The sequence below is a fragment of the Thermobia domestica genome, chromosome 12, assembly GCF_964235325.1.
Source record: "Thermobia domestica chromosome 12, izTheDome1.hap1.1, whole genome shotgun sequence".
NCBI lineage: Eukaryota > Metazoa > Arthropoda > Insecta > Zygentoma > Lepismatidae > Thermobia > Thermobia domestica.
In genome coordinates this window covers 201,788,078-201,802,000 of record NC_137465.1, presented here as the reverse complement: position 1 = coordinate 201,802,000, position 13,923 = coordinate 201,788,078, and the positions used below count along the sequence as shown (strand labels likewise).

Sequence of the window (13,923 nt, the reverse complement as noted above, 5' to 3'; positions counted from 1 at the left end):
ACCTGAGCAAGCAGATAATACTAGTACCAGCAACAACAATGCACCGACTAACAAGCTCTCCAGTTTCAGGCCGCCTCCGATTTTCATATACGGAATAACAAACACATATACATTTATAAAGACCTTGTCGCGAGCATTGAAGGAGCCTCCCTTAGCTCAGCCCAATAAGGAGCGCATCCGACTTCAAGCGGCTACCAAAGATGACTATAACGCTATCAAAGCTTATTGTGAGCAAACGAAAACGGAATATGCCACAGGAGTAGCAAAAAATGAAAGGCCTATAAAGGTAGTTGTCCGTAAAGTGCCTATTGACACCGAATTAGATGACCTGAAGGAAGAACTTACACGATTAGGCTTCAAACCAATAAGTGTCCACCAAATGTCTCGCAAAAGTAAGACTGATGATAAGAAAATACTGATGCCACTGTTCTTGGTAGCTTTGGAGAGAACTGCAGCTGTTAAAGAGATATATGCAATTAATAACTTGCTGTACTACAAGGTCCAGATCGAACCCTATAAGCCTCCTTCAGTGCTGCAATGTTACAGGTGCCAACGCTTGGGGCATTCTCAAGATACCTGCCAAGCTCACCCGAGTTGTCTCAAATGTGGACAACTGCATTTCACACAGTCTTGCAGTAAACCAGACACATCAACACCCGCCACTTGCGCAAATTGTCAGGGGGATCACCCGGCAAATTACCGTGGTTGCCCGGTATATAAGTCTTACTCTGAAGCACTAAAATTACCGGCACAGCAGCCGAAGAAACACCCAGAAGCACCCAAGAAAAATTTACAAGAACCAACGACAGAGAAAACCTCCATTCCCACTTCTGTTAATAACCAGCCAATGGCTACAGATAATGATCCTGAAGCTCCTATTTCTTCCAACATCGAGTCAACTTCTGCACTCAATCAAGGGAACTCTAAAGAAGATCTGGACTTAAAGTCCGTTCTTTCCTTCCTCAAGGAATTACGTTTCCGTAAAATAATAACTCATATTAAATGTGGGATTACACGATTCCGACAAGCAGTCGATTCAGCTTCTAAGGCTGCAGTTGTAATAGAAACTATAGCGGAAATGGTTGACGATGGCTGCTTCTAAATCCAAGGTTCTCCATCACTCCCTTATTCTTGCTACGTAGAATGCAGATGGTCTCGAAGGGCAGAAACACCTACTTATTAGATTTCTCATCCAACATAAAGTTGATATGTTTGTACAAGAAACGCATTTTACTGCTCGAATCACTAGCTGGCGCTTACCTAACTACATTGTGTACAGACAGGGTAGAGTGGGTAGACAGAAAGTAGGATTGTTACTTATCATCAAAAAGTCATTCCCAGTTAGGTTGATTACAATACACCCCTACTTACTTTGGAGGCCCTTGCTGTTGAGCTAATAACTCCAGGCGTTCCATTGATATTAGTCACTGGGTACAGGTCCCCGGCTACACAACTAGAGCTCACAGATTTCGATATCATCGCTAGCTTAGGGCCAAAAGTAATCTTGGCTGGAGATCTTAATGCTAAGCATGGCGAATGGCACTCAATTAAACCTAACGACGCTGGAGACGCCTTACACCAATGTATCCTAACGTCCAATTTCATCATCAGTGCTCCACGAGACCCGACTCACCATCCAAAATTCGGTGGTCAACCCGATGTGCTTGATGTCGCTATTTGCAAAGATGTATCCTTTATTGTACATCCTTATGTCATCTCGGATTTAGACTCTGATCATGACCCTGTCATATTCCACGTCTCACACCGCAGCCTCCAACATACCACCCCTCTCATCAAACAAATAGAAACTGATTGGGATGTATTTAAACGGGAACTAAACACTATGATCGATCTCCGAGATAGACCCGCCACCATTGAGGACATAGAACAAGCAGTTTCCCACGTCACTTTAGCCCTTCGTACTGCAGAGACAGCAAGTACCACCATCAAAATCTCTTCAACCCAAACCGGTCAATGCGACAGTTTTCATCTACACCTGTATATTCATCTGAAACGCTGGGCTAGGCGTCGATGGCAGCACACACTACATCCAGCATATAAGACACTATGGAACAAACTGCGTGCAAAGCTCAAGATACTGAGTATGCGACAAAACCAATAATACTGGGAAGATACTTTTTGAAATGTTACAGTAAATGATCGCAAAATCTGGACGTACTCCAAAGCATTCCAACGCACTACAAACGCTTCAAAAGCTAGAGTCATACAAGGACCTCAAGGACTGACTCAAGACCCTCAGTCGCAAGCGGATATTTTCGCCGACTCTTTGGAAAACCAGTTCCAGCCCAACAGAGCAACTCTCGATCCTTATTTCCAACAGCACATCCGAACCACCTTATATACCATAAGTAAACAAACCCCTACAGATGATATCACTTTAGTAACACCTCGGGAAATAGAAAGACATCAAACGTCTGCCGGCAAGGACAGCATCTGGGCCTGATGGGATTAGAACTGAGATACTGAAACACCCAACAAGGAAATTACTGGTCTTCTTAACTTATTTATTTAATGCCATTCTTCAACTATGCTACTTCCCAAAGACCTGGAAGGAAGCACGTATCATCACCATATCCAAACCTGGAAAAAATCCGCTGCTCCCGGAAAACTATAGGCCGATCAGTATTTTGTCACACTTAAGTAAATTATTTGAGCGAGTATTACTCTGGAGGCTAAGACAACATGTAGTCCATAATGATCTCATACCATCCCATCAGTTTGGGTTTCGTGCACAACATAGTACTACTACGCAACTCGTTCGCGTAGTAGATCACTTAACAGTGGCTTTCAACTGAAAACAACACACTCTTGGAGTATATCTGGATGTCTCAAAAGCCTTTGATAAAGTCTGGTTAGCAGGGCTATTATATAAACTATACACCCAAGGTCTTCCAGATCGTCTTCTGCATTTACTTCGATCTTACCTCATTGGCAGAAACTTTCATGTGTCTGTTGACGGTATCAAATCCTCCTCTAGGACTATCAAAGCAGGTGTTCCACAGGGCGCTGTACTTTCACCTCTTTTATATACTCTGTATACAGCAGATCTTCCGAACCTACCACATTGCTTTCTCGCAACGTACGCCGATGGTACTGCCTTTTTTTACGACCAGTAGCTCTCTTGCACAATGCTACATTTATATCCAACGTCAACTAACAGTGGCGTATTTACGATTTTCTTTCGGGGAGGGCTTTGCCTGAAAATGTGAAAATTCTGCAAGATATTTCATATACTTTACTATAGTAAGTAAGATTTCGGGGAGGGGGCTTAAGCCCGGAATCCCCCCTTCCTAAATACGCCACTGTCAACTAACAAGTTTTCAGGAATGGGCAAGACGTTGGAGGATTAAAGTAAATACAGACAAAAGTTGTGCTGTCATCCACAGTCGAAGACGCATCCGCGTCCCTCGATATCTTATCTATGAGAACGCACATATTTCTCACGCCACACACGCCAAATACTTGGGAGTGACTTTAGACCGTGGGCTAACTTTCGCCGCACATATCAGCGACATCAAGCAAAGAGCTTTACGAAAAATCTCAGCGTTATATCCCATCTTTCGCTGGAATTCAATTTCTCATGAGGTCCGCGTTCACATACTTAAGATGATAGTCCTGTCCACCCTCACATATGCTTGCCCTGCTTGGCAACACGCTTCATACAGTCTCCTTCGAACACTTGAAAGTGTGCAAACTAGAGCTGGTCGTATAATCACTAGTCACGACAGATATACACGAAACAGACAAATTCTGGAAGATTTGGAACTTCCTACTGTTAGAGAACTACTGCGACATCTTCACAGTACGTTCTGGCGTACTTTACCCCGACACATTAATCCAGCAATAGCTAACATCGGCACCGAATTCGCTCTACGAAATGCCTATCGCATGCCCCGCATTTAATATCTTTCCAGCGATCGCACTGATATCATCATCAGCTACTCTGCGACAGTTGCCGATGTAGTCTACCACGCCTAACAAAACAATAGTACTACCCAACAAACCACCTGCACATGTTGCATATATCTTTTATACCATCTAACTCATGGAGTCAGGGGCTTCGGCCCGATACTTTACTCAAAACTTCAAAATTACCGTGACCGTGAGCTCAGTACCAGTTTTCTGGTGACCCTCCTTTAGTCTGCTACAGGGCTACGCCTATCCTATCTCCTGGCTTAGCCTGCTACGGGGCTCTGTTGGCGACTTAACCCGCCTCTGCTTGCTACGGAGCATTGGTTCCTTAATTCCACTCCTCTTAGCCTGCTACGGGGCTCTGTTGGAGATCCTGTCTGCGACCTTACGGTCAAAGACCATCTATACTCACCCTGATTCTAGAGAGATCAATTTGTATAGTATTTTTGTAAAAATACATTTATAGAGGAACTTTTTTTATAATAAAAATACTGGTAGTGGGAGTCGGTTCCGGACGCTGTTTTTATTAACAGCTCTACCTCTTCCTTATATATGAGACAAAATTACACAAAGTTTTACAATTATATAATATATATATATATATATATATATATATATATATATATATATACGTACTTTCCAAAAGAAAGAACTGTATGTAGGCAGTAAGGGTCTCACATGCACAGATGGACGTATGTAACATATAGCTCATGTATGTAATATACGGAAGACTTAGAGGTCTGCAGCGACATGATGTAACATCGAAGTAGGAAAAGGGGGAGTACGAAAGAAGCATATGGATAACGTCTGCTCCGTACAGATTTCCGTAGTAAACATAAGGATTCCGTAAGTTTGTACAATATACCGCTGTCCGGATTTTTCTCAGTGTATCTTGCAATTATATCCTGCATTTCGAATTCAGAAAAGGATTTTGAAATCCACTTCCAGTTGCAATATTCATCTCAATAGAACAGCAGCATTAAGATATAGTGCAAACGGTGTCTTTCATGTAAAAATTCATAGATTCCAAGAATAAATTTGCTCTCGAGCTGCATTCAACATCTACGGTTTTCGGTTTCAATGCTGATCAGCGAAATGAAAGAACACACAATGAGGAGGAGGTTTCTTAGTATATTGGTTCAATTCCACAATAACAGGTTTGATTCTCCATTTTGTTCCTCTTTCACAATCGGAAGTGATATATTGAAGTGAAGCTGCTCCGGTTCCGATACAGTGAAAATGGCAATAAGTAGTGATTTCTTTCAATATCGATTCAGGAACCCAACAACTGAGTTCAATTCATCTTTTGTTCTTACCCTGAAACCAGAAAAAGTTGAAACTACCACAATTTCTGGTTTCAATGTTGCTAGCTATTAATACTGGCAACAGAATGCCAAAAACTGTTTTTACTACGAACCAGCTTCCGACGAATAGGTTTCTCTTACATTGCAACCAGAAGATATACTACAACGTAACTTCAGAATCTGAAACAAAGTTTACCTTTTTTCATGTTATTAAGACTGTTGAATTATGGCTGTGGCTTTTGTGCTGAAAAGGGACTTATGTTGCTACATTACGTGTTTTGTATCTTCAGTAGAATGACTCTGTGATTCAAATCTCGATTTTTCAGTTTATATCACTTTATTCCTTTTCAAAACTAAGTACACCCTTTTATTATTCCCTTCGCATTGTCATACAGAATAGTACTGTTCATGTTTGAACGTGCCCTAGTTCAATAATACACATATTTTAATCAATTGTATAATAATATACTAATAATAACTTGAAGCTTATATAGAAGGAACATCTTGCTCCTCTCTCCCCGAGTAAAATATGATTAAAATTCCTGGCTGTTTCGAGTGCAAACCTGATGAGTTAACTGAATGGTTACAACGGATCCCGGATTTCAAATTTCGACTGATGAAATTATTCATAGCGTACTGTTTGAATCTCAGCACTTAGATGATTACGCCGTCTCTTCCTGCAGTGACGCATTCCTCTATTTTGATATTGCCTTAAAGTGGATGGAATGCAACTTCTTTGCGTCAAACATTTGCAAGACTTGACAGCACGCAAAGGAGTTCTATTGCAAAACAACTAACTTGGTTACACATGTTTTAAAATACTTCTAAAGACAATAACGTACTGTATTTTTAATATATTTTAGTAAAAGTTATACATTTACAACATATTGTACATTAGGTCTAATTTCTATTAAACAGAAGCGATTTTAGATAATTTGTATTTCCATCTCATAACAACGTTTTCTTGATTGCTTCAACTGGTCATATTTTCTCTATATCTGGATTGCATCCAGCACGGGTTAGTGCGGGTAACCGGAGTTTTATTTTCTGAGAATTTTCTGTCCTGATTTCTTTTTATACTTGTCACAACATTTTTCACATAATTTGTCGGAAACAACCACTAATATAAGACAATAAAACTCTTGAAATCCATTAGAAAATATTTTATTTATTATTTTTTTAAAAATTAACATATAAAGTTAACACTATTTCCTGATATGTTTATACATGCTATACTTTCAGTGTTTCATATCAACAACCTTGATGTTTCACACTTAGATCTAAAATTGCTACTTCTTATTTTAACTACGTATCTTGAGCATATATAATAATAATTTATGATTGCCCTTTTAAGTAGTAAAAATCTAAAATAAATATGTTATTTTCAGCATTGGAACACAGAATTTCCAATTTTCATTTCCTTCTAACATTTTCATTTTGTGTCATTTTTTGCTTTATCCATGTATTGAGAGCTTAAGAACAAATACATTCAAGTTTAATAATTGAGGAAAACTAGTAATAATAGGTTTCCTTTAAAAAATCCCTCTCAGTTTCCCTTCTCATAAAATTTTCCCTAGCTTGACAAGTGTCCGATTCCTATGACAGCAGGAGTTGGGGTGATATGATTAATCTATATTAAAGGAAGTGCCAACCACATTTGTTTTTATTTCTATTTTCTTATTGTTTCCTTCATTTTTTACAAATATTAAATAAAAATTACAAATAGTATACAAATATATAATTTTACAAATATTTTATTTGTGTATCGATATATACACAAATATATCCAACCAACAATGTATCCAAATTATGCTACTTTGAACAGACAGACACACAATCTATTGCTATTGAATTGGTTTATTTCTGAAGAACAACAAAGAACATGCATATTATATATATATATATATATATATATATATATATATATATATATATATATATATATGGTACTTGTACCGATTATGGCCCGGGTCCCTAACATGGCCCACCCACCATATCTCTGCAGATTTACGTTGGTGCTACTAGATGACAATATAAACTATTTCCTCACGACAAGCGTAAACATATTTGCGCGGCTCAGAGGACATAGTTTATATTGTCATCTAGTAGCACCAACGTAAATCTGCAGAGATATGGTGGGTGGGCCATATTAGGGACCCGGGCAATAATCGGCACAAGTACCATGTATCAGTGAGTGTGAAAATTTTCCTGGATTTTCATGTTTTATCGAAAAAATCCTTTTTTCCTTTTTGTTAAATTTATCTACGAAATTTCCCTACATTAGGGAAATTTCACATAAGCTATGAACACTGTACTCAACAACTGGGAAATATTTTTTTCACCAGTTAAGAACCCTTGTAATTTTGCATCAACTTCTACATACTTTACAATTAAAACAACTGCTGCACACGCCAATGGGAAAAGTGCTCACGCTTCAGTACATTTCTAATTATGTTTTTTTACATTAATTTAAAGACGCAAGGATCAATGAAAATATTTTTAAATACGTCTGTTCATTGGATCACAAGAAGAATGACTTCCAAGTTGGGATAAGAATAATTGTCCTTTTGACCCTATGCACGCATATGTTTAAAAAGAGTTTCGTTGTATTCCGAGTCCTCGAATTAATATAAAAAGCTCAATTGGAAATTATTTTAAGCGGGGATACTTTTACTGTCACGATAAGCGATAGTTCTTAAGATTTCTTTTTTAACGATTCTATTTCCGTACTTTTCCTGGAGTGAACGATGCAGTAACATTGATGAACAACAACATTTAAGAGTCAGAAAATTTGCTATTAGGTATATAAAAATATCTTCTAAAACATTAATAAATATTTTTTTCATTTCCCTTTTTACAATCTAAAAAATTGAGAATTACACCGTCATAAGTGTCCGGCAACAAATCTCTGCATACTGCATTAGGCGAAAATTTCTAAGAAAAGCTAATAGCTCATTAACTATGAATAACGAAATATTATCAAAGCACTAAGTGTATATAAATAATAATGTATGTTACTGCTTCAACAACCCATCACTGCCTTTATCAGACCCAGAGGTAGCAATCTGTAATGACCCTTGCACACCGGGAGCTCACTTTCTTTAATGGAGTTAGCACTTTCTCGAGCTCAATATCCCTAATGATACTTGGATCCCAAGAGCTCGCTATCCATAATGACGTTTAGATTCCCAATAGCTCAATATCCTTGATGCTTGTCTTCTCATGAGCTCATTATCCTTAATGACGCTTGGATGCCCAATCTATCCTAACGTTATTATCCTTAATTACGCTTACATTCACTTACTTCGTTATTCTTAATGACGCTTGCATTCCAAAGAAGACAGTACCTTTAATTACACTGCATTTCCTGGAGCTCAGCATGCTTAATGATGCTTGCACTTACAGGAGCACACTACCCTAAATGACGCTTGTACCCTTCTAGGGCTCACTATCCTTAAAGACGCTTGCATTACCATAGAGCTCGATATCCTTAATAACACTTGGATTCCCAAGAGCTCGATATCCTTAATGACGCTTGTACTCTCTCAGACTCCAGCTCTGGCTCACCACGCACTCGTACGGCTAGTGCGATCGAACGCCAAGCTCACGAGCTTGGATACCTCTACATGGCCCATTTTATCACAAGCTTGATAATGTGTTAGATGAAAGCAACTATGAATTGACGAAACTGTAACGTAAATTACAGTGCTTTGCTTTCCACTCTCATTTGTGAATCAATCCAGAGCCAGTGTGGATTCCATGCTGGATCATTCGACACCAATTTAGAAGTTTAAAGGAGCCTACAGCCCAACGTTAACAGATGATTTTGTTATGACTTCGTTATATATATATATAAAAAAAAAAAAAAAAAAAAAAAGACAACGAGCTTGCCTGTATCGAAGATAAGTTCCAATTAACACATTTATAACGCTCCTTCTTTAGTTGGTTCCTTGATCTGAGCTTAGTGTTCCTTTCCGCGCCGAGGCTATATGGGATATGGATCTACAACTTCACATGGTATCCAAATCACATAAGCTACTAGTGAGAATTGAATCGATAGTCTCTCGGACTGAGAGCGCGTCCGCTAACCATAAAGCTACGAGGGTGCTGGAAACTCCTTGTTAGATACAGCATATCTCGCATTCCGACAGAGGTCTTAGTTGTTAGCCTTTAGGATCGTACCATGAGAGGTAGACAAGTTCGAATTCATCGTTGATCCTAACGTGACATACGTTGGCACAAACTCGCTCAATTGTACATTCTATTAGGAAGGCCAATTCACTTAATCTTTAGAGTCGTTTGTCAAGGAAAGGAACTAGTTTTAAACTAGTCATGACTTTCATTTCGTAACTTCCTTATTTAAATGTTACAACTTAAGATGGAAGGAAAGCACAGAGTAGGAAAAAGAAGACAACTTATCAATGATTAAAAAAAAAACAGAAGAAAATATCGGAAGTTAAAGGAGGAAGCTGAAGATCGAAGCTTGTGGAAGAAACATTTCCAGACTCCAACCTAAAGGATCTTTAAGGGATCTTCTATTAGTCTCAGGATCTACCAACAGGCAGAATACTTAATAATAATTATACCCTATAAATTAAAGGAATTATGGGGAATATGGGAATAATAATGATGATGAAATGAATAGTGAAAGGATTACAATCACACATGTCTTAACCGGGACCCAACCTTTTGAGTTGGAGAACTTGCTTCGTTATCCATTCCCTCAATTTGTTAGAGAATCCTTTCCAGTTTTTCTTCTGGCTTCATCCCCACCAGCTCCTCACTCTTCAACCATAACTGCTTCCTGAAGGTAGCATCTTTCGCCAAAGGATTTATTTTCGATGGCTGATGAATAAATAAATTAACAGTTATTAGATTAGAATCAATTGGTTATTAGTAGTGTTATTAAGCGAATTGTAATTTGGGTAAGATTTATTTTTTACATTTTGAGAACATGCTTTGTTGTTACGAGGAGCGTTCAAAAAGTCATCTACCTAGACAGAAAGAGAAGGGTGGAGCATAATGACGTCTTACACGCACGCCAAGGCAATTGTGGGGAACCTCACTGCGCAATGTGAGGTCAGTCGGAGCAACGCAATGGCCATTAGTATAGTGTGTGTGACGCCACGCACAATGGAGGAGGACCAGGACACATTCCTGGTTCAACTGGTGACAAGGGACGAAAGTTGAATTCAGTATTGAGATCCTGAGGGCAAGCAGGAGTAAATGCAGTGGAAACATTAACAGGCTGTTTCCAACACCAACAATGAGGTCCAACAGGCTGTTTCTCAGTGGTTTGCAGACCATTACAAAGACTATTTATTTTTTCTCAGGAATTTCTTCGCTGCCTACAAAATGGCGACGGTGCATATACCTCCATGGGGACTACATCAGAAAACAGTGATGACCAGGTGAACCTATCTGTACTCCTTCCTGTCTAGGTAGATAACTTATTGGACGCCCCTCGTACGATCAGTTAATCATTATTCTGTGAAAAAAGCTTGGAAAACTGAGAATTCTTTTTGATATAAAAAGAAGAATGTTCCCATGTATGGCTAACGTTAATTCCTAATAATCAACACTCACCGCTCCGCAACGTAAGTAGCCAGTACACGTAACGTAGCGGCATGTGTCAACTATTAGGAATTAGCGTTAGTCACAGAGGGAGCCATTTTCCTTTCATAATGAGCTTTATATTTGCAGTATCTACGTTATTGAGACATGAATTTAAGTGTATCAACTTAGAATTAACGATTGTAGGAAATATACAAAAATGAGAATGATGTTTTCGACCTTTTTCTTGTTTTTATTTTACTTAAAAAGACAGCGAGTGGAATAAGTAAATACATATTTCTCTCTTTCATATATGTACTATTAACTTAGTAAATGGACTTCGAAAAGTCCTTGAAGCTACGCCCATTGAAAACGTCCCTTTTTTCAAATTTGAGATTGTAAAACTGCATAATAATAATGATTTGCTTGGTACCACCTAGAATAAGGTACTTTCGCGTAGAAATTTTAACTATATTACCCACAATTGAATAGGTTAAGTTTAATAGGGTACCCTATAGTCTCCTAACTTCAGGATTATAAAGACAAGCTTCAGTTACGTTACTTTATCCTTTATTAAACCTCCTCACTTTGTGCAATATTTATTTACTCCAGACACAAGCTGTAAAAATGCCTAATGAAATTTATTATGAGCGACCTGTTAAATTAGTCTTGCACTGTCACAGTTAATCTATATTGATTGTCGCTTTCAGCTCTTATTTTATGAACTATAATTCATATAATACATACCACTATATATATCACTATATATATATATATATATATATATATATATATATATATATATATATATATATATATATATATATATATATATATATATATATATATAATACATACCACTATATATCAGTTTATATTATGCACAAAATGTGCAGGGCAAATAACTCTTTCTCTAAGGAGGCGATCCTCCTAGCGAGTCAGGTCCTCCCATGCTCTGCAGGTATGATGCCCGAGCGTTAAGACAAGCTCACCTCCTGCAAGTGCGAACACTTGCTACCGTATTCCATGGTTTGACCACAGCACGACAGAGTCCAACTCAATCCAGGATCCCTAGGTACATCCGAGAGGGCTTGCTCATTACCGGCCCTGGTACCTCTATCGTTCACTTGCTGTCGCCATTCACGTAGAAATACTACCTACACGTCGAAATACTCGATCTCCCTCCTGTTTCTCATACTGGGTCCAATGGTACGTGTTAAGTAACTAGGGGGTTTGAGTTGAATGCCAACCCCTTATCCTGTAAAACATCCTCCCGTCCACTGGGATTGGAAACTTTCATCCAGATAACTGGGATCGGCACCTTTCCCCAGTCACCGTTCAGTCTCCCTCCAAGCAGTAGACAGACGGCAGGATCGTCCAAGCAATACGGAACTACCTATCTTTTACATGTTTAGTTATTACGTACACGTTGCAACTGGGCTGCCTTCCGAACCTAATGGTACGTGTCGTGAACCTGACATCTATCATGAGTCTATGAACTTCGAAGACAGTATTAGTCTCTATATCGAGATGAAAACTTTTTTCTTCTCTTTTTTTAACATCACTGTTACAAGGCCACCGTTTGGGAGGGACCGTTACACTCCCTCGGTAGGGCCGTTCAAGTAATACGGAACTTCCTCTATTTACGGTGCAGTCACACCGTACATTACCAGACCCAATGGCTGATGTGGACTATCTTCCTTTAAAGACAATGGTCATTTGAGAACGCTGGCTCTCCTAATAGGGACGTGAATCCTACACCTAGTAACACTAAAAACCTGGGACAAAGGATTGATTCCATTGCCTCTCTTACTCTTGATGTACGAAAGTGCGTTAAGATGCATGATCCATTCCGGATCCAAGAACACGCACTGAACGCTCAATGAGGGCTTATACTACATCGTTCTTCTGATAATTCATTGTTGAACAGGATAGTATGGAAGTGCAGAATGGAGAACACACAATTATGGATATGTTCCGTTACGAATTAAACTGAGGTATCCTAAAAGCAAGCCGAAACAAATAGCAGTGCATTTGGACTAGGAATAGTGAATGAATGAACCACTCACTGTTTGTTTTTCAAATTTCGTCCCGGTGACAAAGCATTCAAAATGATCCTCGTATGCACGAATCACCGTCTGGATGTGTACAGTTCTTTGAGCGTGGAATAACCGGAAAAGTTTCCTGCATCGTAGTTGCCACTTCAGATGATAAACAGATCTGCTATGAGAATCATAATTGAACAGGATAATTGAATCCTGATCAACGTCAAGGGAGGTTTTCAAGATACCTCTCCACACACACAAAAGGTGTTGTTGTTGGTATGGTGGTCTATGGTGGGAGTGATCCTCATGTGTTTTTTACGCGAGGTGAAACCATTAACAAATCAATACATTCCTAAGTTCGGTGAAATGAACTGCTAATCTATCCGCAAGTATCCAGCAAGAGTCAACAGGCATGATATCAAAATGTTGGACAATGCTCGCCCACGTGTACTGCAGAGGACGGTGGAGGTTCTGCATGGGTTGTGGTACTAAACCCTTCATCCTCCACCGTATTTCCCTGATATTTCTTCCACTGATTACAACCTATTAGACTATTCGGCAACTGTGCCATTTCTGGGGATGGAAGATCTAATCTAATGTTCGGGCAATGCAACGTATGGTTGCAGACTTCCTCGTATCATACAACTTATCTTTTATCATGAAATCCTATTGTCAACTGAGCGATGAAAAAATGTGTAATTGCAGATGGTAACTACGATGCAGGTATAATACTCTTAATTTCTTTTACCTTTGGAAATTACGCGTCTGGGACGGACATTTCATTCGCATCGACCTAATACATGTTTTGGTTAGACTGACACTGCAGTTTAGGACCTTTTAATCCAAGTTAAGAATATCGGTGGTAAAATATTTAATTTTTGGTGAATCTAACGAGAGGGTGTAATATTGTTACCTTGTACAAGTTACTTACTTCACAGTAAACGAAGTACTCCCCGGTCATTGATTCAACCTCTTCATCCACTGACAAGTAAATGTGGGTAGCAGCGGCCTCTTTTGGACTCTGTAAAATAATTAAAAATTTAAAAATACACCTTTCGTCATCCAGTACAATAACTGAAATGAACCAA

At 38.9% G+C, this 13,923-nt stretch overlaps 1 protein-coding gene across 3 annotated transcripts in view; it reads right to left on the bottom strand.

The window, feature by feature from the left end:
• Positions 1-9,086: 9,086 nt before the first annotated feature.
• The window catches only part of LOC145666934 (retinol dehydrogenase 11-like), a 149,087-nt gene continuing 144,250 nt past the window's right edge, over positions 9,087-13,923 (bottom strand). For all 3 annotated transcript variants that reach the window (XM_081734539.1, XM_081734540.1, XM_081734541.1), the window contains exons 7-8: positions 13,767-13,856; positions 9,087-10,082 (exon numbers count right to left, since the gene is read on the bottom strand). In XM_081734539.1, coding sequence (XP_081590665.1) covers positions 9,969-10,082; positions 13,767-13,856 — 204 coding nt within the window. In that variant the 3' untranslated portion in view covers positions 9,087-9,968. The remainder of the gene's footprint in view (positions 10,083-13,766; positions 13,857-13,923) is intronic.